The sequence below is a fragment of the Chanodichthys erythropterus genome, chromosome 13, assembly GCF_024489055.1.
Source record: "Chanodichthys erythropterus isolate Z2021 chromosome 13, ASM2448905v1, whole genome shotgun sequence".
In the NCBI taxonomy this organism is placed as follows: domain Eukaryota; kingdom Metazoa; phylum Chordata; class Actinopteri; order Cypriniformes; family Xenocyprididae; genus Chanodichthys; species Chanodichthys erythropterus.
The window spans coordinates 38,711,860-38,737,794 of record NC_090233.1 but is presented as its reverse complement, the minus strand read 5'-3'; the positions used below and the strand labels follow the sequence as shown (position 1 = coordinate 38,737,794).

Below are 25,935 nucleotides of genomic sequence, written 5' to 3'. Positions count from 1 at the left end.
TGGCTTTAGATAATTTACTTCAACCAAAAAATATTGCCTCATTGTTATTATATATGTATTTTAAGTCATTATAAAGGATATTGTTTGCTTAGGTCTGTTTTTATTACCAAAAAAATATTTGATTACTCAATTAATCATCAAAATAATCAACCGGTTACTTGATTTCTAAAAAATCATTAGTGACAGCCCGTTCACGCTGGTCCTGGGCCATTGGGCAGTCCTTATTGTTGAACCCTGACACACACACACATATTATATTATATTATATTATATTATATTATATTATATTATATTATATTATATTATATTATATTATATTATATTATATTATATTATATTATATTATATATGCAGGGGTTCACATAACTTTTTTTTGTCTGGTTCTCAGGGAAGATCCTGGAGTTGTTTCTTGGTACTCACACTTTATGCGACACTTATCCTAAAAGCTGTCCTCATCACTTTCCTCCTGACTGCTCTCTTCACTATCTTCTTTTCTCTCGAACATGGTAGATGATGATAATGATTTTTTTTTACTAACATTAATGACACAGACAACAGCAAGAATATTAGGCTGCTGTCACTTTAAGAAGGAAAGCACGGACGGAATAACTGACACACATCCGGTTTCTTTCTCAACTGTTCACTTATGACATAACCGAGAGAATACTTGCCAAGACATGTATTTTTACATAATTTTGTGTTTATGTGTCCATTTAAGCGCAAGTAAACGCGAAAGAGGAATTAATTTGGTGTTCGAGCACTGTCTGACTGTCTCTCTCTCTCTGTGTGCGCGTTTCGGGGGTGTGAGGCTGTGCGCACAGATAACAGCTCGCGAGTCTCGATTTTCACCTCTTCTTCCGCTTTTAAAATCTTTTGAATGTGTTAATTGGCAAGACAAAACATGTCCAAATGATAAATTTTCACTCTATCATGGTTAAATTTAGCAGTTAATCCACAAATCACATGCGTGCCGAACCACTGGACCTTATACGTACGGATAACGGATTAACTGTGTTGTTTATCATTTATCTTGTTTAACATGTCCAACACGTCCATCATTGCCTATATCCAGCAAAGTAAACCATCAGATCGAAGTGTGATTTTCACAAAACTGTATTTTTCAGTTTTTGTCAAATTTTTCAAATTTGATGTCTTTCCAAAAAAGGACACCAAATAACCAAATGATATATTTATGTAGGCTACACCAAAGAACTCATAAAAAAAAACACACTTTCAGAATTCAGTGTATAGTATGTGCTACAGCAAAGAGCATTTTTACATTTTAGACAAGTCAAGTTGCGATACTGAACAGGACCACATGGAAATGACAAAAAAACCCTAAACCAACCACCTTGACCTGCATATATACTGAAGTTCACAGCAACATACACAGGACAAATCCAAACATTATCTTGAATGTGTGTGAAAACAAAGTAAATGTACTGAAATGTGTCTGTGCATAAGTACAATGTGCGATCAAGTGCATCTAGAGCGCTCATACATGCTTTCTTTACGCATCAATATAACAGACTCACGCATGCTTCTGTACGTCACCGCAATCGCCTTTACTTTGATTGCAATCCTCATCCATCAAAGCTTTCATAGCAAGAAGCTGTTTTAACAAGATTACATTACCTCAAAAAATCTTTTGTTTTATATTTTAAGTTTTTTGACAATAAATCAGTGCAAATAGTTTTAATAAAGTTCAGTTTTCATGTGAGGCTCACTGCAGATCTTTTTAAATCACTCAGCAATTGTTGTGGTTGTTCTTCTTCAAAAAAGAAAATTTTAACAATATATCTAAAGAATTTTGTACATTTTAAAGATAAATTAATTCATTTGGTGCACTTTGAAAGTTCAAAATAAAGAGCTCCAACCCTTGTTCATTGTGCAAATTGAACAAAGACAAAGTCTGTGCATCCACCCACCAACGATATTCTCTGATTTATCCGATTATCTGCACCTGATCATCACATTACAATAATTAAAATATGCACAGACACATTTCAGTATATTTACATTAATAATTCATGATGATATGGTTACTTATCACACTGAAGTAGGCTGCTTATAAATTAACATTTATTAAAAAATAAAGTTCTTATTTAGCTTAATTTCATTTCCTTAACAGCCTAAAAATGGGCTTTACTCCCTTAAACCTTAATTTGTCACTATTTCGTTACATCATTGCTGGATATATAATTATACAATTTCTGTTAGTTAAGCTTGTGTATATTTTTAGTTAAAGCTGTTAAGTTATAAAGCAATATCACTTTGTGTTTTATATAATGACCACTAGAAGGTGCTCTAGGCACACGTTTTCCTTGATTGATTTTCTCTGAAGAGAAATACATTCAGTTCAAAACGAAAGACTGATGCACGTTTGTTGCATTTTATCGTGAAATGAGAGTTCCGTGTCTTTATTAAAATCAACACATTAATGATTCATCTCTCATCCACCTGCATCTCCCCAGCTCCGTTCTGAGGTATCAAAATTTGGTACCGAATGACAAGACACTTTTTGATACTCTGATATAATCAGCATGGACTTTAAGATAATCTAACTGCGTGACGTAAATTACGTTATGATGCAATTTCCGTAATTTTTTTGCGTTAAGGAATTTGAATTAAATCGCATGCGTTAACACGTTAACGGTGACAGCCCTGATATGTACATATACATATATGCGTGTTGTGTGTACACACATATAGACACACAATCAGTCAGTATGGTGTCAAGAAAGGCATCAGTGAAAATGAACAATGATTGATTTAGTGAGTCATTCAGTTCATTCATCAGACTGATTCAAAACAGTTTCTATTTGTAATTTATTAAGGGTGCTTTCTCACTTTGACCCTGTTTACACCTGGTATTAAGATGCATTTTGGTCAATAGGATCACAAGTGAAAGAGGCTAAATACAGGTGTAAATGGGATCTAAAACATTTTTAGCTTGTCCACTTTTTACCACCTCCAGAGGTAATCGAAAACGCATTTGGCCTGAAGAAAATACTAAAATACACTGAAATACATGGAATGTGCACAGAAACCTGCACAAAAATTTCCATTATCTCTTTTGGACATGCTTCTGTGTGGGACGTTTTCTGTCCTGGGCGACACCTGAGAGATACTACTAAACTCTACATGTATTTGTGTGAATCTATAACGTGTATGCAAATTCCACAGTAGGCAGCTGGTCGTGTTGTGACAGGGCTGCTTTCCCGAGGTGATGTTCAAGAGAAACAGAGCGTGAGACAGGGCAAGAGAGAGAGACAGCACAGCCACATGCTTGCTGACAGGATGAAGTCAAAACTTAACAAAAAACTACTGGCGGGGAGTTAAAGTGTCGAATGTGAATACTGGACAAGAAACTGGACTAATCCTTTTCTTGCACTCTTCCTCTTTCATAATCACATGAAAATGTCCTTATATTAGTTTGCTGGCTGTTTCTCCACTTGTGATACTTCTGTCTTGTGATCCAAATCTTGTGGTAACTAACATATTTTGAGCATGTCTGTTTTCTACAAATATTAGATTAGCACAAACGTTCTGTACTACACTACTATAAGCAGTTCAGGTATGTCTGAAAGCTGATGTATGTATGTATGTGAGTCTGGAGTTTTTCCTGCAATGGCTAATGCAATGTTGACAGCACACTGACAGAGGTATTAAACTGTGTACACAACATATTTATATGCAAACACACACATATGCACATCTCTACGCCCTTCCCTTCTGGGTAATACAGCCAAGAAAACAATATCAGAGATCTCACAATCACTGGAATGCAACAACTGGAATGCATTAGCTCTGATGTTCTGAAGATAAACATTTTAACCTCAAATATCTGTATGTTTTCATGCTGAAATACCATCTCACATAGTATCTACACATCAGCTCAGAGTGTTCACTAATGTTGTCATAGTGATGCATTATGGTAGCTGACTTCTGTCTGACCAACAGTCTATGGAGATGATGAATTTTCATGCAATTTCTACTTGTTCAACTTTTACTTCTGTTTAAAGGTGCCCTAGAACTTTTTTTAAAAAGATGTAATAAAAGTCTAAGGTGTCCCCTGAATGTGTCTGAAGTTTCAGATCAAAATACCCCATAGATTTTTTTAAATTCATTTTTTTAACTGCCTATTTTGGGGCATCATTATAAATGAGCCGATTCAGGGCTACTGGCCCTTTAATTCTCCTGCTCCACGCCCACGGAGCTCGCGCTTGCCTTGAACAGTGCATAAACAAAGTTTACACAGCTAATATAACCCTCAAATGGATCTTTACAAAGTGTTCGTCATGCATGCGGCATGCATGCGTCGGATTATGTGAGTATTGTATACTGTTATATTGTTTAACTTGATTCTGAATGAGTTTGAGGCTGTGCTCCGTGGCTAACCGCTAATGCTACACTGTTGGAGAGATTTATAAAGAATGAAGTTGTGTTTATGCATTATACAGACTGCAAGTGTTTAATAATGAAAATAGCGACGGCTCTCGTCTCTGAATACAGTAAGAAACGATGGTAACTTTAACCACATTTAACAGTACATTAGCAACATGCTAACGAAACATTTAGAAAGACAAATATCACTAAAAACATCATGATATCAATGATCATGTCAGTTATTATTGCTCCATCTGCCATTTTTCGCTATTGTTCTTGCTTGCTTACCTAGTCTGTTGATTCACCTGTGCAGATCCAGACATTACTGGCTGCCCTTGTCTAATGCCTTTCATAATGTTGGGAACATGGGCTGGCATATGCAAATATTGGGGGCGTACACCCCGACGTAACAGTCGGTGTTATGTTGAGATTCGCCTGTTCTTCGGAGGTCTTTTAAACAAATGAGATTTATATAAGGAGGAGGAAACAATGGAGTTTGAGACTCACTGTTTGTCATTTCCATGTACTGAACTCTTGTTATTTGACTATGCCAAGATAAATTCAATTTTTCATTCGAGGGCACCTTTAAAAGTGTGGGGTCAGTAAGATTTTTCTTATTGAAAGAAGTCTCTTATGCTTATGCTCTTATATCTCTTATGCGCAGAATTAGAGGAATTCAGAGAACACAATAGATTGTATAATAACAGACAAAACTCACTTGCTGGTTGTACCAAACCAAAAACATGTTACACACACACACACACACACACACACACACACACACACACACACACACACACACACACACACACACACACACACACACACACACACACACACACACACACACACACACACATCTGGTAGCAGTGGTGTAATTGCTGCTGTCTAGCTGCTGTTTGGGCGTGCTGCAAGGAGCCGTATATTCTATCCTTTCATCTCTCTGTCCTGTCATTATTTTTAACCCCTACATCATCCAGGCCTTTTTCTTCTGCTCATGTTCCTGCCCACGTTTCCATCTCTGGTCACTAATAATCACTACAGTAGCAACTATTGCTGTTGTCATGGTTACAGATTACCTAGTAGACACAAGCCGCCCTACCGTTTGTCACTGGAGGAATGTGAGTAACTGAGTCCTGTGACAGTTTGACAGCCCATTTCTGAGCAATAAAGAAGCTTCTGCATGGCAGTGTTCAATGCAAACCAGTTTCAAAAGGGAAAGTTCACTCAAAATTAAAGTTCAGTCACAATTTACTCACCCTTTTGTGAGCATAACGGCCCATGGACACTGTATGCTGTTACTGTAGGGAACAGAGCAGCTCAGAAGTTCTTCAAACATCATCTTCTGTGTTACACGGAAGAAAGTCACAGGTTTGGAACAACATGTGTTAAGTAAATGATGACAACTGTCTTTTTCGGATTAACTATTCATTTAACTTTAAATCACAGAGCTGTGTCCTGTAATCACCTGATGGGCACGTGCATTGATGAGACAGAAACATCTTCCTGCAGTGACTACTTCCTCGAAACAATAAGTTTCGTCTGTCACAGTTCTTCACGTTCATGTGAGTCCAGAAACTCACTGTGGGTCAGATGAAATGAAAAACCACCTAAAAACACTTGTCAATTTATTGCCTTAACTCAGTGGTTCCCAAACTGGGGTATGTGAGGTGACAAAAGGGGGTACACGAACAAAATGCTGAGTAGTTCATTTAATTCTACCTTAAAATAATATTAAAATCAAGCATGTATTTCTAACTGCAAAATGTCGTAAATCCAGTACATTTAATCAAATTACCTCATCATTTGCAGTCAAAAATGACTGTATCCACACAAGCAACATGAATATGATAGATTGCGTGCAGTCTACTGCCTTAAATCACGCTAAATTAGGCTAATGTCGTTCTCAACAATGCAACTTTGAAAAAGTGGGGATTTAGCACTTACTCGCATGAACAAATATAGACACAGATAGTGGAATAATTCCGATTTAAGACTCAAACTTTCTCTGATACAAAAACATACCTTGTGTGAGTTCCTCTCATTAATGATGATAACAAGCAAGAATGCAATAGACACTTTGCTAAGGCCCGCCCTCCTTAGTTACTGTTGCTACGCCTGTCAAGCTTTCGCGTCTGGCAAGTCATTTACAGTATGTATGCAGCGGTCTCAGAAATTTTCAAGGAGATAATTAGTCATTTTTGGCAAACAGGTGAAATATCTGAGAGAGCAAGCCAAACGGACTGCAGTATGCATTCAAGGGATATATCCACGACATAATATGCAACCGATTAGAAAATAATTTGATCAAAACTGAAGCTAAAGATCCCAGCGTGAGCAGCAGCCGCCTCATATGCTGACCATTCAAATGGGAAACACAATTTATTGAGGAAAAGCTTTGTTTATCCACAGCAGGTTAAGTGAAATTTGTGAAAACCTAATAATTATAAATCAAACCGCTTATCCATAAGTCTTGTGGAATAAACACAAGACGTAAGCCTGACCACTTTGCAATGATAACATTCTCCCGCTTATATTTTTAGCACGCCAGGCTAACGTAACTCCGTCTTGCCTTTAATCGTTTTATTTCACGTTCAAATATATGCATTATGAACAAAGAACCGTCATTATTTCCAAGCAATGATGTGCTGAGTTAGCTAGCTAGCTAACCTACCCATCAGATTGTCCTACCCGGGCTTTACTGCATATGCATACATCAATATTACATCATTGTTGTCTTGATAAATAACACAAAATTACTGTATATGCATTATTATAAGGGTAGGTTCAGGTTTGGGGAAGGTGTAGATGTTAATAAAGCCATAGACCACGTTAATATCACACTGGAAGCACAATCTGATAGGTAACGTTAGCATTTTTCGGATTTTGTCAGATTTTGATAACGTTACCTACTGTTTCAATGGGAGTTCACAAATTGTCAGAACACCAGCATTTCTCCACTTGGGTTTTAGGTGTCGGGAAGGGAAAAAAAATTCCACCACCCCGTCCAAACTTTTAGGATACCTGGGGTCAGGTTAACACAATCCTTATGGGATAACACAATGCTTCGGCATGTTCCCTCGCTCAAAAGCTTGACAGACCTCCCGCGCCTAGTAACAGTTGCTAAACCACGATTGGCCTGTAGCGGTTTTTGGGCGTGGCTTAGCAAAGGGTCAATTGTTCCCAAATATCCACATGACTGCAAACGTGACATTATTATACAACAGGTCAAAAAACAAAACCTACATTTTAAACACAGTACTGTCAGTATTTACTCTAGTTTGCAATGAAATAATAGTTCTAGCGAAAACCACAACAGAACTACAGCACACATCTGTGTTTTGCGAACAATTCTGCTTTGATCGATGATTTATTCACAGCCACTTGCTTCGTTACTGAATGACTGACTTGATGACTCACTCATAAAAACAACTTGTTGCCACCCACTGCCGGTTTTAGTTTAATATTTAAAAGTTTTACTTAGTTATTTCCCATCATTGCATATTTCTCTATTGAACATTTTTATATAAACATTATTTATTTTATAAAGTTATATTCATAAAGGTAAAAATATGTACTGGAAAATCAATTTAGGGGGCAAATATTGTCCCTTAATGGTAAAGGTGTGACTGCAGTCTAAGTGGAAGAGAGGGGGTACGCAGAAGGATAGTAATCCCTTCAGGGGGTACTCAGACCTAAAAAGTTTGGGAACCACTGCCTAAACTTATAAAACATGATGAATGACTTTTTATTTGACAACTAATTTTTCTTACCTGAACTACAACATTCAATGCATATAAAAAATAAAAAAAAGTTTCTACTAAAACTGGCACAAACTGCTTGTGTGTGTATATGGCATCAAATACCACACCAAAGAACAGACCTGTTTACCTGTGGCCTGTTGTTAAAGCAATACTTTTTATGGCACACACACAATAGTTACTGAAAGACTGAGAAAGAATGAAGACACACACCTCTAATGGCTATAACTAAGAGGTGTTTTCAACCTGTAAAGGTATCTCAAAAAGAAACCTGCCATCTTCATATTTCCCCTCTGACATCAGCCTTGCTGCAATGCTTTTTTTCGGCAATGTTAATAAGATGTTTACTTCCAGGTTTTTAAAGGAATTCAGCTTATATGTAGGCACACAGAGAGAGGAAAAATATCTTGCACAACCCCACTCTTACAAATGCATGCACACACAGAGGGATGAAAATGATGGGTTCAGAGGTATTTGAGATGTCTGGAGAATGTAAGTGACACTGGAGGACGGAGGATGGAGAACAGAACAGTGACAGTCTGTGTCCTGTTAAGACACTCAAAATGTATATTTTTACCCAAATTTGACTACATCAGTACTCAACCTCCAGGCTAAACAGTCATCATGGAGCACTCTGGCAATTTGATTTCCTTGACAAACTGAAAGACTCTTAGGCAAAATTCATTTTCACCATTCAAATGTTATCAAGAAAATGTTATATTTTACCCAGAAAAGCTCTAAATCCATAAAGGAGCATCAGCCACAATGAGAAATTAGCAATATTTAGCAATGGTCAAAATAAATGAGAAAGGGGGGAGGATTTGATTTCTCAGATTTCACCAGAATTAGCTGAAAAACAGTAGATTATTATTATTATTTTTAAATTGTTTCTTATATTGTAAATTCACCATAAAGTAAAGCTAAACACAAATACAGTGTCAATTTAGTCTTAATGAAATGTTTCAGTACAAATATGCTACATTGAAGAGATCACACAAAAGCAACTTTGACTCACTATAGAACACAAATGTCATTTTCCAGAAGTCAAAAGAAAACAAATGCAAAGGACCTAAATTTGGTCATCAGAAAATACCTAACCTACCATCTTCATAACTTAATGACTACAGCCAATGCTGCTATGATGCATTTGAAACTAAAAGGGTATTTTCCCTCTAAAAAAAAACAGCACTAAAGAACTGATTTCATCATAACACAGACTTTGAATTTTGTGTTTGTGTTAAAATGACAGTTTAACACAAACTTCAGAAAGAGGAAGTCAAGATACATGACAGCACAGGGGCACACTTCTAGAGACATACTACACTGTTTATTCACTTAAGAGTATCAGAGCTAAGAGGTATGAGATTTATGTTGCATCTGCTGCGTAAAACTGAACATGCATGAACTAGCCCAAAAAATCTCTGTAGCATGTTGTTGAAGCCACTAGTTGTGCCATGGACAAAAACACCTACTTCACTGAAGTGCACATGTACCAGTCAGAGTGCGCTTTACTATACAGGTCAACTATTACCCCATCTGACATCCGCAGCTTAAAAATATCTGCTCAGCACAGCTAGAGCAGTAGAAGACCAAGCAGAACAACATTATATATATATATATATATATATATATATAAAGAAGATTAATTATATAATTATAATTTTATTAATTATATTAATTTATACTAAATTAAATTTACACTTTATGGTTAAATCTAACAAAAACCATGCTAATAATAAAAAAAGGCTTTTGCTTCATATTGTTATGTGTCTTGGTGAGCTGTAGGATCTTTCTGCTTTGAACATTAATGCATTGACATTTTTTCACATATTTAAGATTATGTGTCTTGCCAAACCACATAACACATTACACACTTCCTGCAAATTAAAAATGCCTTCTCTAAACCCAAGTAAATATCTCATGTTTTTATTGGGCTTTGTGAAAGTGTGCTTAACTTAAGTTGTTGTTCAAGTTTCTTTAAACAATAAAAAAGCCTTTCTTGGCCTTATATTAGCTGCTTTTCCACCGTTGTGCCAAGTGGTTCTTAGAATGGTAAGGAATAGTTCTAGTTCTGTTTCCACTTGAGCCTGGTAAGGCACGGCACGATTACAAACCGTTCTCGGCCCGGAATTGTCGGCACGGTTGTCTGTTGCCTGACTACCAGTTTCTCCGTAGATGGCTAAGCACTCTATTTGAGCGACGCAAACACAAATGAAAAATAAAATTAAAAGAAATACCTGATCATCCTCCATAACACGGTCGTTATTTACATATTTTCATATCATCAGTAAACCAATGCGTTACCAATACAATGACTGACGCTTTTGTGTTACATTCCAAAGAGCGCCGTTATCAGCCCCACAGTGGAAAATGAAACCGTACCAGCTGGACCGGATCGGCCCGGAATTAAACAGTTACAAAATGAGAAGCTTTCGGCCCGATGGTGGAAAAGCGGCTAAGGACTGTGTATTGCTACTGGCTGAGGAGAGCAGTTATATTTATTTATGTATATTTATGTGTATATGTATGTAAACAAAACCCATCCAAGTCCATATATTCATGTATAATTGCTCAACATACATTGCCATTTACGTGCACAAACAGCAGAGTAAGGACATCTGGATTGCGGAAGACTGGGAGAAGGGAGTATCCCATCACTGTGAGTTTCCCAAGTGTAGAACAGTAAATAAGTACAAAGAGTAAAATAAGATGACAGTAACAACAGAGTGATAACAGGGACAGTGCGAGAGTCTGCGGACACTTCACTCAAAAATCAATATTCTGTCATCATTTACTCACCCTCATGTGGTTTCAAACCTGTATGACTTACTTTCTTCAGCAGAACACAACAGATGATATTTTGATATTTTATATTTTGTCCATACAATGAAAGTCAATGAAGTATAAAACAACACTGAACAACACTTAAGCCGGGAACACACTACATGACTGTGCACGGTGTCTAAAGATTCTGTTGCCAGCTGTCCTCACAAAGATTTTTACAATTTTTTTCTGTTTAATGTTTGAGACTGACGCCGCTCGACTGTGGGGATTAGGGTTGTAAGGATTCACTCCTTTTCTTGATGCACCGATTACAAATCCTGACGATGCATATGCATCAATCTTGAAACATGTTTTTGAATAGTGAATCATTAATTTAGGTCAAAAATGCAAAATGCTAAGAATCAGATTAATCGTGATTCAACAGTACTTTAAAATATATAAACATTAAATGACTACATGCGCGAAAGTGCATAATAATCTAGGGTAGTCTGCATGTAAGCATTAGTATGTTTAATGTACCTGGAACACTGTAACCCTTTGAGCAGTATGGTCCCACATACGGGATTTCGAACGTTCAGCGAGATCACATAACTGCCAGATTCAAACTGAGCTTTCGCACTTTGGCTCTGAGAGGGACACGTCATATATCAAAGCTATGCAGGGTTTTCAGCCACATAATGATACCAGACGAGGAATAAGGGTCTTATCTAGAAAAACGATTAAAAAATAAATAAATAAATAAATAAATAAATGTATATGTCATACACCTTCCCTATTCAGCTTGTGGAAAAAAAACGTACTGGCGCTGCATTCCTTCCATAATTTGAATAGGGAAGGTGAAGGACATACAGCGTAAGCTTTTTGAAGAATTCGGATGAGGTCTGGCGCAATCATAAGTGTTTTTATAAAGCATATACATTTTTTTTTTTTAGAAAATTACCAATCGTTTCGCTAGATAAGACCCTTATTCCTCGTCTGGTATCGTTTAAAGCCCTTTGAAGCTGCACTGAAACTGTAATTTTGACCTTCAACTATTTGGGGTCTATTGAAGTCCACTATATGGAGAAAAATCCTGGAATGTTTTTATCAAAAACCTTAATTTCTTTTTGACTTAAGAAAAAAAGATGTGTAAATCTTGGATGACATTGGGGTGAGTAAATTATCAGGAAATTTTAAAATGAAAGTGAACTAATCCTTTAAATAGCCTAATGTGTTAAAAAAAGAATAAAAAATAAAAATAAAAACCCAAACATGACATTTGTAAATAATATATTTTTATTATATATTATATAAGCTATTCAATTTAATTATATCTAATATATTTGAGGAAATATGATAAGGAAATACAGTGCCTTGAACAGTCCTGTTGACAGTTCGGTTAAATAGCATATTGGGAGAATTGTACATTTACTGTAGACTGATAAAATGACAATGAAAATATACTAATAACATTTTAAATGTCTTCCATTTCAGAATAAATAAAACTCTTATTTTGTTCTAACAAATAATAATAGTTCATTCATAATTAATGAAATTAATCAGGAAAGACACAATGAAATAGGTCTACTTAGGTGACAATGGCAACATAACAGGACATTATGATTAAGGTTTCATAAATAACAAGTGTTGTCGGCAGGGTTTATCCAGTTTTTTCTGCACAAATTGCAATGCAAACAGCCTAGTGGCAGTAGTGGCAGCTGTCTGTTGAGATTCTTGTTTGTTTCTTTACAAGATCTCGCACAGTTATGTTCGACAGAACGTCCCGTCGTGACTCACCAGTTGTAAAGTGTTGTCTAGTGGACATGACTCAGTCATTAGGTTTGTGCACTCCGAATGTCAAAGACTAAAATTTGTGTTGAGTTCAGTCTTAACGCCGAACACACCAAGCCAATGATCGGCCATGAAAGAAAGCAACTCAGTCAAGATGGCACAGACAAAAGGCTGGTCTAATGTTATGTTATCCTACCCGAGCATATCCAAATGCAAAAATTTTCATAACATGAGCTGCTTAAAATAAAGAAAGCTATCAACATAACTGATATTCAAAATGGTAAGCAAGCGCTGCTTTGTTTAGGTTTCGTATATCTGCATATATCTCATATCCTTGTTTAGTTTCTCCTTTTGAATGATAAATATAGACTATTCCACTAGTTCTTTGAGGTTGGCTTGGTGTGTTCCAGGCTTTAGAATGTTTCAGCTGGCCCTTAAGAGTGTCCAAAGCTTTAATTTCTTCATATGGAAAAAATCTCTTCATATTTCAAACTATTTTTTTTATGCTCCACGGAATAAAGAAATGCATACATGATTGTAAATATTGACATTTTTTATTTTTGGGTGAACTGTCCTATAACTCTACATCTGGGTGGAGAGAAATAAAGTGTAAAATGTAATGGTTCATTTACATGTAAGAACAGCCAAAGAGATCACAACTGATGATATTTCATAAAAATCTATATCTCATTTGAAGTATATTATCTCAATCTGATAAAGTGAATGTCAAAGTATGTATGTATGTGCTGGTGTTTCTGTGATAATGCTGTTTACACACATACACACATATCTATCATCTATACAGCTACACAAATCATCCTTATCTCAGATGGCTGTTAACCACCTAAACTGGGCTATTTGTCACTTACATGGACTTAGCATGTTAGTGTGATGTGATCATGTATATCTACTTGAGTTTGTGTTTGAGCACTTGTCAAGGCGGCGTGGAATTCTCTGCCTGGGACTTTATAAATCTGTGTTTGTGTCTGTGTGTGAAGAATTTCTGTGCATCTCCATGTAATGACTGAGAGGGAGGGGTGGGGAGGAGTACATGTTTACCTCTTCAGGGTGACTGACACTAGGGTAGAAAACCTTTTAAACTCAAGCACACTCACAAACACATACTGCTTATCAGCAGAATTTCACTGAGCTTTAAGAATTAAATTTTTATCCAGGCTGACATTCTCCAGCTCCTGTTAGCTCATACTCCTAAAGCTCCGGGTCACCATTTTCGCCTGTTTCTGTTGCTTAGAGCTCTGGTAGGATGCACATGCACAGCTAATTATGTATACTTTGAAACTTTTATGTATTCTTTTGATACTTCGATTTCATAATCTCATGTAATTGGGGCTTTCTTTATCATCGGGATTTCATAAACTGATTTATCAGCAATACATTGTGCAAGCAAACACACTTTACAACATTTCACCCTGAGTTTACAAAAAGATGGAATAAAAAGAAGAATGTGTGTAATGGAGAACTGGATTGCTGATTTATTCAAACTGTTTTGCAATGACAGTGACACATTTAGTTCTTCTGAAGCAGTGACACGACCTTGTAAAAAAAAGACTTGTATCCCATCCTATTTCACTGTAATTGCACACATAAACACCTGCAGGCACACATGCATTCTTGGTTGCAGGGATTTATTTAAATAAAAAGATAATTAGAACCACAACAGATGAACTGGTGTCACATCAAACACATACACCGAGGAGAACCGCCCTGAACGAGCATGAAGACCATGCCTGAGCAAGCCCCCCAATACGATGCACCTGTACTTCTGTAAAATTTTTTTTTTTTTTTTTTTTTTTTTTTTTTTTTTAAAGAGTAACCTGACCAGAATTACCAGTGTTTGTGAGAGTACGTGAGAAGAGGGGAGGATCACAGGTGGCTCGGGCAGAAAAGATACATGAGACACTGTATATGTGTGTGCGTCTGTGAATGTGTGTCAAAAAGCAGCTGAAGGTATGCACCAGATTTCAGACAGGTGCAAATGACGCAACCACAGTAATCACTAACATGTACATCATGTTAGTGTCTCCCTTACATTAAAATTCCATGTCTTCTTAAGTGTCCTTATAGGCCTAAATAAAAACACTATCATGCATTATGCACAGAACAGAACATTGTGATGTTTGACATTAATCAGCCTGCACAGCCTAAACCAGAGGGCTCTGAACAAATATTTTATTTTACTTTAAAGAACCAGGATTCACTTGGTCTTGAAAAACCTGGGGATATATGGCAGCCTAATTTTAAAAGGCTGATTTATAGATCTGGAAAAGTCATGTAAATTAATAAAATCTTATCACTTTATAGGTATTTGATACATTCTATAAATACAAAAGGAACACCCTCTGAAATATTTTATCAGGTAAAAATTCTGAGTAAAAATGTGTTTAAATATCTTTATTCAGTAATTCACGAATGACTTGAAAAGTCACGGGACCTTTGAATATTATTATGGAAAATGGGGCGCCTTGGAGTCGAAAAGTTTGAGAACCACAGGTCTAGAGCTTTCCGTAAAAAAACCCAACAAGGATCAAACACATCAAACAAACAACCCGACATAATAATTTCAAATAGTAATTCAAAACAAATGACTGGACTACTAGAAACTTTGCTTCCATTTTTCAGGGTTAACTTTAGATATCTGCTTACAGTGACTCTTGAGATGTGCATTCATATTCAAGGCCTATTTTGCAGATGTCATTCTTCCTATACAACAGATAATAGCCCTGAAAAGTACAATGCTTGAGTCATTATCTCTCTGTTAACTGAGAAACACTCCCCATGACCTCAAGCACACACACAAACACACAGCAGATCAGATCTCACGTCGTGTGGGGGGATTAGAAGAGTTCACACATGCTATGTGGCGCCTGTCTAAAAAGTGTGGTTTCAAAGAGAGAAAAACTATTTGAATGAATGATACACCCACACACAGAAAAAAACAACAACAAAAAAAACACAAACATCAAGAACATTCTTCCGAATTAACTCTATATTAATACACACAATAGGAGTTTCTATCCTCTCCTTTTCTGTTCTATTATCCTTTGCACTTCCCTTCTTATCCTCTTCCCTTCCCGTCTGTTCCTCTCCACTCCTTTCCAACCCTGTTATCCTCCCCTCTTATCCTCCCTCTCCTACACCTTTCCGTACTGAACTTCCCTCTCGTCCTCTCGCTCCCATTTTAACAGTGTAATTTGGATCTGGGGCAAAAGCCCTGCGGTACCTGAAATAAGGCCACTCTCTAGGAGACCAGCACAGGTCTCTGTGTCTCTCTCTCTCACGCACAGGCATAAAAATAAATCATTGTAGGCCTATTTTCTCATCTGCACCATCTTTGGTGCAGAGAGAGAGATAAGATGAAAGTTTTTCATTACTCTAACTAAACTCACTAGCATCTGCAGAGGACAGATTTATGGTTGGACTTACTGCAACTTTTTAAAAGGGCAATTCTGTCATCATGAAATAGTTTGCAATGTTGTCAATGTCCAAGTGTTATTACATTAAATGTCATATGTTTGTTTGAGAACTTATAAACCACCATTGAACTGATTTTCATACTTTTCTTATAATGTTGCTTTAACAGCAAATACTACAGTGCTAATATATGGATAAATACATCACAAAGATGATTTATCAAAACAGTTTAGAACAACGTTTAATATTCATGAGTTAACCCTTCACCACTTGTTATTTCACAGCCACCACATATGTGTACCACCTAACTTTAAAATAAGTGACACCCATGATGATGGGGTTCAGTCTGTCAAGGGAAACGTGCCTTCCAGTTAGATCTGGATGAGGTAATATGAACTTATTGACTGTGACATTCAAGGTTGTTGGCTGTCTCAGGAGATTCATAATGTTTAAGTGGCTCAAAAGACAAAAGGCAAGATATTTGACATGGTTTAAAGGTTAGCGGAGAGGCTGAGCTACTCTTTCACAGATGCATCTGAGAAAAAAGAAAAAAAAAAGAGAATATGAGGTATGAGCCAAGAACAAACAGTCTTACCTTGCAGCTGTTTGAAACGGCCTTCCAGGATGTTGGAATATTGCACCTGGTTTACAAAGGCAGCTGACGAGAGACATTGCTCAGGTTCGCGTGGATCAAAATCCATGTCTCTTCTCTTTCACTGTAATGCTCACTCGCTTTCACTATGAACCGTTCCTCCGATCCTCACTCTCAAAGTTTCATCCAAAACAATCGATCAATCCACAAGTGTAAAGCCAAAAGTTATGAGCATGGCACATAAAATGTAAGGTTGAAAATAAAAAGAGAAAACCAGACCAAAAAAAAAAGAAAAGGTCAAATGTTAAACTTTCCTCAAAAGGTCCAAAAAGACGTTGGGTTTAGAAACAGAAACTCTCCAGGTGTGTGTATGCATCCGAGCATTTCAGCGCATGCTAAACCGCGCCATACTGCTTCATCCGTTTGAAAAAAAACCCCTCTTCCTTTAATTGACTCTCTCTCTCTCTTTTTTTTCTGGCAAAAAAGGAACCCACAATGCAGTTGAAGCGAGAAAAAGGTTCAAAATACTATTTTCACCTCGTTCTCTGTTCTTCTCTTCTTCAAATGCACTTTTCTCAGTGCAAAACTCTTCTTGCTCTCTCTCTCGCACGCACACACACACCTTGTTTGAGTAAGCCTGCAGAACTAGCTGCGCTCAGCTTCCTAAGTAAACAAAGCCTCCTACTCTCTCTCTCTCGAATTCTGAGCTTTGGCATTTGCATAAGGTGTGTGTGGGAGGAGCAAATCCCAGGCTGAGCGAGCAAGAAAGACAGATAGAGGGAGGGTGAGGGTATGGAGGTGTGGGCTGAACCATTTCTGAAGGTGGACTGGGGGTGGAGAAGTGGTCAAGAGATAAATGATTTCAAAAGAGAGATGGGCGTGTAGGACCAACCTCAGGAGCTGATCAGATAGACAGCAGAAACCATTGAAGAAATGCAGTTTATTTTAAGCCTGCCTGGATTTTCATGTTTTAGTGATTTTTATGGGTGTTAAAAGGGTTGTAAGACATTTACCTTCAATTAATCATGTCAAAAAGTCTCTCTCTCGCTTTCTCAAGCACGTGCACAGATAAAATAAGACGTTAAGGCAGGAAGGAAGTACTTGAGAAAGACTCAACAAGTGAGCGCTGCCTTTCTTCCGGTGCAAGTGTGTGTGCACCACCTCACACCCATGAACTGGCAAAGCTGTCGGTGACAGAAAACTCATCTCATGAAGTAATGCCTTCTAATGGATCAGAAAACAGAATCTATTCTAAGTGCAAATGCATTATCAAAAAGCTTGTTCAGGGAATTTCTACCCCTCACAAACAGAACTGCTAACACACATACTCACACGTGCATTTCATGTGTGTGCAGATTTTACAAGAGGAAGTGGTGTAATGAAGACCAGTCCAATGGCAGGTTGTGCTGATTAGCAAGTGTCACCAGCAGTGACCATCAAAGAGCAGAGGTCACAGGTCAAAGCATGGCCAGAAGCACTAGGCCAACAGTCAGCCAGCATGTCACTGGAAGAGAGGATTTTATCAAAGCAAACTCTAAACCCACACAAAAAGGAAGGAAGAGAAGGATACAAACAGATAGTGAGAGGACAAAATGGACAAGGTATTGTATTACTGCTAGACTGTGATATGAATTTGATCTTTTTTAATGTTACTGTAGTAGTTGAAATAATTATATAAAATCAGGTTGCACTGGCAAAAAAGTGCCAGGTAACAACATAAATGTAAATAAAAATAGAAAAGAAAAAAAAATTAAACCAAATGTTTAATTTTTAAGAATTTTCATATCCACTTGCTATACTGTTGATCTATGGCTTACATTTAGTAGTAATAAAATGTGTTTGTTATAATGAGAATAGTTGATGAATACATGTGTGTTGTTCATATAACAAAAAAAGACATGGAGCGTGAGAGAGGGACACAGGAGGACATAAATGTCTGAGAACCGCTAAAGTTAACTGTGTATGGGTGTGAGAGACATGAGCGCTGGGCCTCTGAGACCCCTCCTCTGCTCTGTCCTTCAAGAGACATTCTACTTCAGTATTTTCAGTTTCCCTTCCCCTGTCAGTGCTTTAAGGAATGAATGTTTTGCCTGGTGTTATTGTGATTGATATGGTGCTTCACATGCTGGGTTTTTGATGCATCAAGACAACAGGGTGAATTAAACTCCTCTCAAATGACACACTATAGACCAGCTATTATGAATTCTATTAAGCCTCATGTTACTCTGTTTTTTCCAGCCATTAATTACTTTATTTCTGAAACATTTAGATATCCTAGATATCCCCAAAGGGAGGTTTTGTTATATTTAGCTAACTCCTGTTGATAATTTTGTTGTATAAGCATGTATAAATTGATTCATTACTGTGCCTCAGACGTGTGAAAGACCATGACAATGACTGGCTTTAACACATCCATTGACAGCAGAAAGAAAACATGTAAGAGATAAAGCAGGTCATAAATATGACATTAGAAAATCCCTGAAGATGAGAGAGAATAAGGGGGCGTCACAGGGTGAATAACAGCATTGGAAGAATGTGGATATCAAGTTGCTGCTTGTCAAAAGATGGTATCTTCCTGCACTATAACACATCAACTACTGTGTTATGCACTGGCATCCATTGTATAGAATGCCTTTTCAACAATGTAAAGCCATTCTACAAACATATAATTCGAACTGTAACTATACTATCATGCATACAGGTCTCTAAGAATACTTATAAGAGCATGTAGAAGGTGTTTGTGTTCAAGGTGGTTAAAGAGGTTTTTTTTTTTTTTACATTGCCTTATGCTACCCCCTACTGGGCACAATCACATGATGCAACCTGTTAAAAACTAGCAGATAAAGAAGCAAGCATGCAAACAAACCAAAACACAAACACAGGAAGCACATGGGTGCAAAAACCAAACCTCAACTCACACACATTGGAATAAAAAAAAAAGAAACTGACCTGCGAGAGCTTTGATGCGGGAACGTTCGAACAGACGTGCAGAACTGTTCTCATTATCCCACTCTGTTTCGGCTGCAATGTCCCAGCGGTTGTTGATGTCATTATACTGCTGCTGGATCTCGACACTGTCGAAATCCGTCGGTGAGATGGTGCTCATGGTCACTGCTGGAAACTCAACAGCTGCCCTGAAAATCAGAGAAGCACAAAGTAAGACAATGACAAACAAAATCTTTATTAGTGATCTCAGTAAATGTGACAGAGGAAAGATGGAGGATAGGATATCAGTCACATCTGCATCACCGTTGCTGCACATTTGGCTGCAAAGAAATACAAGCCTTATGCTGGACAAGGTGGGTCAAGACATTATAAAAATAATGTATAAACTACATGTTCAAATATGGCTGAAAGCGTATTGAAAACATGTCTTGAACATTGGAACACTGTTTTGTTTCATAAAGAAACAAAACAGTGAAGGAAACTGTTGCTAATACAATGCTATATCAGATATACAATAACAATTTTTGGAAAAAATAACATTACGATGTCCAGAAATCAATTTTAATAGTACATTGAGAACATAATACAATATGTTGTTAGTTCTGAGATTCTTCAACTTAGTGAAAAAAATACATAGATCTGCAATTACTATTTGAATTCCCTAGTGGTCTGGTGGTACAATTTTTGCTAACAGTATCAAAGGTTCTGTGTTCTAATTGACCTTGTAAAGTTCAGTGTTTATTCCCGACATTAGAACAGGGGCCAGAATTAACAAGTGCCAAATGGAAAAACATCTTTGCTAAATAAGACTTTTTTCATTTAAAACAAATTTATTTTAGCCCTCACTGATATTAAAATAAATTGCTTAAAAAAATAATAATAATAATTATATAAATATAAAAATATAAAATGGTCTTAATTCAACTATTTTTGGCAGATATGGCAAAAGTTAATTTTGGACCCCACATACGTGACCTTTGAGCTGCTGAAATGTTATGGCACTACAAAATATTACAAAATGCAACAAACTTTTTTTTTTTTTTTTCCATCAAGGAAAAAAAAAAGGACAAAACAATTCTCAGTGCAGGAAGAAATAGTTAACATGAAGATAAGATTAATTCAAACCTAAACCAAAACACAGATTAAATGAAATCCCTCGTCCCTCCTTCAGACTGAGCAATCCCTTGTGCTAATCCCACCATAAAGATAAGTTCTTAGAATCCAGAGATTCTGGAAGGAAAAAGAGAATTCCCTGTAGGACAAAGTTTATCCCATAATTGTTTCAGGGCTAGAAGAGTAAAATGTGCATCCCTCATACACAGTGCTCTTTCTTTCTGTTTTGAAATATACATCTGGACTGTACTATACTTAGGACACTAGACTCTCTCTGCATAGCCTAGTGAAAAAAAAAAAAAAGGAAAAAAAAAAAAAAAACAATACCAAAACTAATTTAAAATCCATTTATTTCATACCAAGTATACTATAAAATACATTACCATATTTACTGACACATTGCTTAAGACCTACTGGTATGAATATTATAATTAAACTTTATTGCACAGTGCACATGTTCCTAAAGTATACTTGCAATAGCTCCATTCTAGCACAGTCAAATATACTTAAGTATATCTTGAGTTGGACCTCAGCACTACTTCCAGATAACTTAAGTGCATTAAGTCTAAAATTTGTTGTTCCAATTTAGCAGACTTTAAGTATATTAATTTAGTATACCAAAAGTACAATTACAGGGTATTTATATTAAGTACATAAATATGTAAATGTATTTGTAGTATAGTATACTTAGCATAAAATAAATGTATTTCAAATACATTTTGGTATATTTATTTTTCACTAGGGTTTACAATCATGAAAGCCATCAAGTCCAGCATGACTATTTCTAAACTTTATAACCTTTTAATTGGGCTCCAAACCTAGTGAGCATTTTAAGAAAGCAAAGAGACACTCGCCAAAATTATTGCTTCTTTCTAAGATACATTCAAAATTGTAAGGCAGCATTGCATCCTTTGCAGAGAATGCAATACAATAATATAGTTTGACAAGCTTAGTGGAAAAAAAATCTACCCAAGATGACAAAGGTGGAGTAATGTTGATTATAAAATAATCATTTCACTGGATTTTTGTAATTTTACGATAGAAGTATTGTATTTTTAGCTTACTAACATGCTAACACCAACTCCAAACTATTAAGTTTGAAGTCTCCTGTTTACTTCTGTGTGCTATTTGTAGGATGTTTTTGTATGTAGAACATTTCAGTCCCTTATGAGGTTTCATTTCAGCTACCTTAGATGTTGGCGGTAGAACGCAAGGCATCTCAATAGGTGGAACAGAGCCAGTGTGTGCATCCTTTCATGGTAATGTACCTCAAATACAGTGATTTATGAGGTCTTTGTGCATGGCTGTATGGTGATCGGTGTGGTGGCCTGAATCAGTGTGAGCAAGCATGTGTCTATGTGTCTGTTCTCTCCCAGCAGGGTCCAGCTTTAATCCACTCGCCTCACCCTGAGCATCACTTCACCGACAGCTCCATCAGTCATAAGGGGAGCAGGAAGGGTGGGGGGTTGGACTCTAGAGGATACAAAAGGCCTTCCAGGGACACACAAACAAAAGGAACCCCAGGTGCTCATGATGGTGAAATTCGGATTTATTGATGACCTTATGAGGGATCAGATTTATAGTTTATTACAGTTATTTATATCATGTGAAATTATAGACCTGGTTTCATGCATTTAATTGGTGCAATACCGTAAGAATCTAGACAAATCAGCAAACATGACTCTGAACTGAGATTTATGAAAAAGACTGATAAAATGATAGATGCTCTTTGACTGCTTTAATAGTATTCAGTTTTTTGATAGTGATAACGTATAACGGTGTTTGATAACGATTTTTTTTTCATGTGTAGGTTGACTTGACGGAGGAGTGTTTGGGAATCTGTGGGTGCCATAAATGCACTGCAGCTTTAAGAATACTGACTACATATGTGGGTTAGGGATGTGCAAAGATTAATCGTGATTAATCATTTGCAAAATAAAAGTCTGTGCTTACTTAATATATGTGTGTGTTCTGTTTATAATAGTTATGTATATATAAATACAGACACCTGCATGTATATACTTAAGAAGAATGTTAGATTTATATATAAAATATTTATATTTACATATACTATAAAATATATATAAATGTATATATTTATTTAAACATGCATATATTTCTTGAATTTATACATGTATGTGTATTTATATATACATAATTATTATACACAGACCACACACATATATTATGTAAACACAGACTTTTATTTTGCTAACGATTAATCACGATTAATCGTTGCACATCCCTAATGTGGGTGTCACCATCAAGATTGTCTTCATATGAACACATACATAGTGTAAACACACCGAGTCAATCAAACTCAAGGGTTAAACAAGTAAAAGATACAGATGGACAGACAGACAGATAGACAGAGTGAATATGTTGCATCATTATATGGTCTGAGAAGACAGAAATCAAGTATATTTCTGTGATACAGCTCAATGAATGTGTGTGAGCGGTAGTTTGTGTGCATGAGGCACGCACAGCGAGATAAACCCATATTTTGGAGGGATCTCAACCCAAACAAAGAAAGAAAGAGGGCTGTTTCAAATCCCATTAGCATGTAGAATAAGGAAGTGCTGAAAATAGAGACTGGACATAGAGCAGTTATCCTGGATTACACCCACACACTTCTCTAGTGCCTCAGTTACTGACAACACACACACACACACACACACACACACACACACACACACACACACGCACACACACACATCTCTTCTGTCAAATATCTATCAGGCATGTTACTAAAATCAGCATTTTGATTTGCTCAGCTCTCAGCAGCAGTTTCATAACACCACTGACAGATGCCTCATATTACAGCGTTTCAGTGAAACAGGCTTTCATTGCCTTAAATGTGAAACCCTGTCTGACAAAGTCTTTGATGACCGTTAGCATTTCAGATTTTTCCTTTCTGTATTTTAGTTACCCAATTAAAAAATTAGGAGCTAATTTATAACAACAACCTTATTTCTTTCAGACATAATACAGTTTATCTCGGCAAATCCTTGCAGAATAAAAAACACTTCCTCTTCTCAGTTTCCCTCTTGTAGCTCTATTCATCAAAGCATTCATACTATTACTCACTTAAATGGAAATGTAAGCAATAGTTCAATCAAAAATGAACATACCAATTTCATACAGATCCAAACCTGTATCTTTCTACTGTGAAGCACACAATGAGATCTTAGGCAGAATGTCCAAGCTGCATTTTCCACAATGAAAATTTAAGGTGATTTAGGGGCCGATCACACAGAACGCGTTTTTCTATTCCAATGCTTTACTTTCCCATTGTTTTTCTATGTAAACACGCGCTTGACGAACGTGCATGACCGTTACGCTCGCGTCTTTTGCAGCGCCTCACACGAGCGCCGCGTTTTTAAGACACAGTGTCAAGTTAAAGGAATTTCAACTTTTACATGCAGCGCACACACACACACACACACACAAACTCCCCTGAGGACAGGAACTCAGGTGCAGCCCTTCCAGACACAAAGCAGGTCCCTCTTTCCAAATCTCTTTAACCCGCTCTAGTGTACATCTCCAAAAAGCTGCCTTAAGGGTGCTGAGGAGTGTTCAAATCTGAGAAGTGTTATAATCCCAATCTGGTAGGGTTGGGTTGGATTGGAGTGAGGGCGCTGTAACACAGCAGGTCAGACACACCCATCCCACTCCAGCCCATGACACCACATGTCTGTGAATTAAAGAGTAGTAGAGTAGTAGGATTGTATTAATGTTAAAAGGCAGAATGAGGAAGAGAAATAAATAAATAAATAAATAAAGACACTGTGTCCTCAAAACTATGCCTTTTACACATCAATCACACTATCAGTGAGCTTGAGAGTATTTACTTTTACATTTAATATTCTTATAAATCAAGCATTTCAGTTATGCAAAACAGGTCACCTAACTGCACGCTACTGTAATTGTTAAAAGTTCTTTATAGAGTGCAGTGCACACACATCAATCAAACAAATCAAAATTTGCTGTTAAACAGTATAAAGGTGCCATAGAATGCTTTTTCACAAGATGTAATATAAGTCTAAGGTGTCCCCTGAATGGGTCTGAAGTTTCAGCTCAAAATACCACATAGTTTTTTTTTATTATTAATTTTTTTAACTGCCTATTTTGAGGCATCATTAAATATGTGCCGATTCAGCGTGCTTCCCCTTTAAATGCTTGTGCTCCCCGCCCCCAAGCTCGCAACTCTATAATACAGTGCATAAACAAAGTTCACACAGCTAATATAACCCTCAAAATGGATCTTTACAAAATGTTCATCATTTATAAAGAATGAAGTTGTTTATGAATTATACAGACTGCAAGTGTTTAATAATGAAAATAACGACGGCTCTTGTCTCCGTGAATACAGTAAGAAACGATCTTGTCTAATGCCTTGAACATGAGCTGGCATATGCATGAATTTGGGGGCATACATATTAATGATCCTGACAGTTGCATCACAGTCGGTGTTATATTGAGATTTGCCTGTTCTTCGGAGGTCTTTTAAACAAATACTGAACTCTTGTTATTCAACTATTCCAAGGTAAATTCAATTTTCAATTCTATGGCACCTTTGAATTAAAACTGAATCGTGAGATCCTACATGCAACAAAAGTAATGATATTTTATATGAACAGTATCTTTAATGGGATTGCTGAAAAATAAAGAAAATTATTTATTTTGCACTGGTTTATTATGTTCAGAGAAAAATATGTATGCGTACCTGCAGAACGTTCTGCCCTTTAGGTAATCTTTAGTTATTTAAATTACTCTTCTGCATTCAAACTATATATTTTTTTACATCCAAAGTATAGCATACATTAATTATTATCATATATACTAGGGCTGGACGATTATTCGAGAAGTAATCGAAACCGAAATTCAGAACCTCTAACCGACGTAATTTTCCCATGTCGGTTATTTCCTTTTTTAATCCCGTTTAATGCTTCCCCCTTAAAAACATACTACCTCATGTGTAGCCACATGATTCTGCCCCGTCCGGTTCAACACATAGTGATGACACGCAAACGGTGAGCCTTGCGTCTTTACTAAACTTTGTCAGTTGTGTTTGTTTTAAGGTTTGCCAGTTTGGACATTCAAGCGATTTTAGACGACTGGATGTACACTCATACAAATAGTAGCTGC

General features: G+C 36.7%; 1 protein-coding gene across 3 annotated transcripts in view; it reads right to left on the bottom strand.

The window, feature by feature from the left end:
* sptbn2 (spectrin, beta, non-erythrocytic 2) overlaps window positions 1–19,862 on the bottom strand; it is a 54,439-nt gene extending 34,577 nt beyond the window's left edge. For 2 of the 3 annotated variants that reach the window (XM_067405554.1, XM_067405556.1), the window contains exon 1: window positions 16,732–17,380. In XM_067405554.1, coding sequence (XP_067261655.1) covers window positions 16,732–16,837 — 106 coding nt within the window. In that variant the 5' untranslated portion in view covers window positions 16,838–17,380. Of the gene's footprint in view, window positions 1–16,731; window positions 17,381–19,677 lie in introns of those variants that run through there. The other variant, XM_067405557.1, reaches the window with a different exon arrangement.
* Between the last annotated feature and the right edge of the window lie 6,073 nt (window positions 19,863–25,935).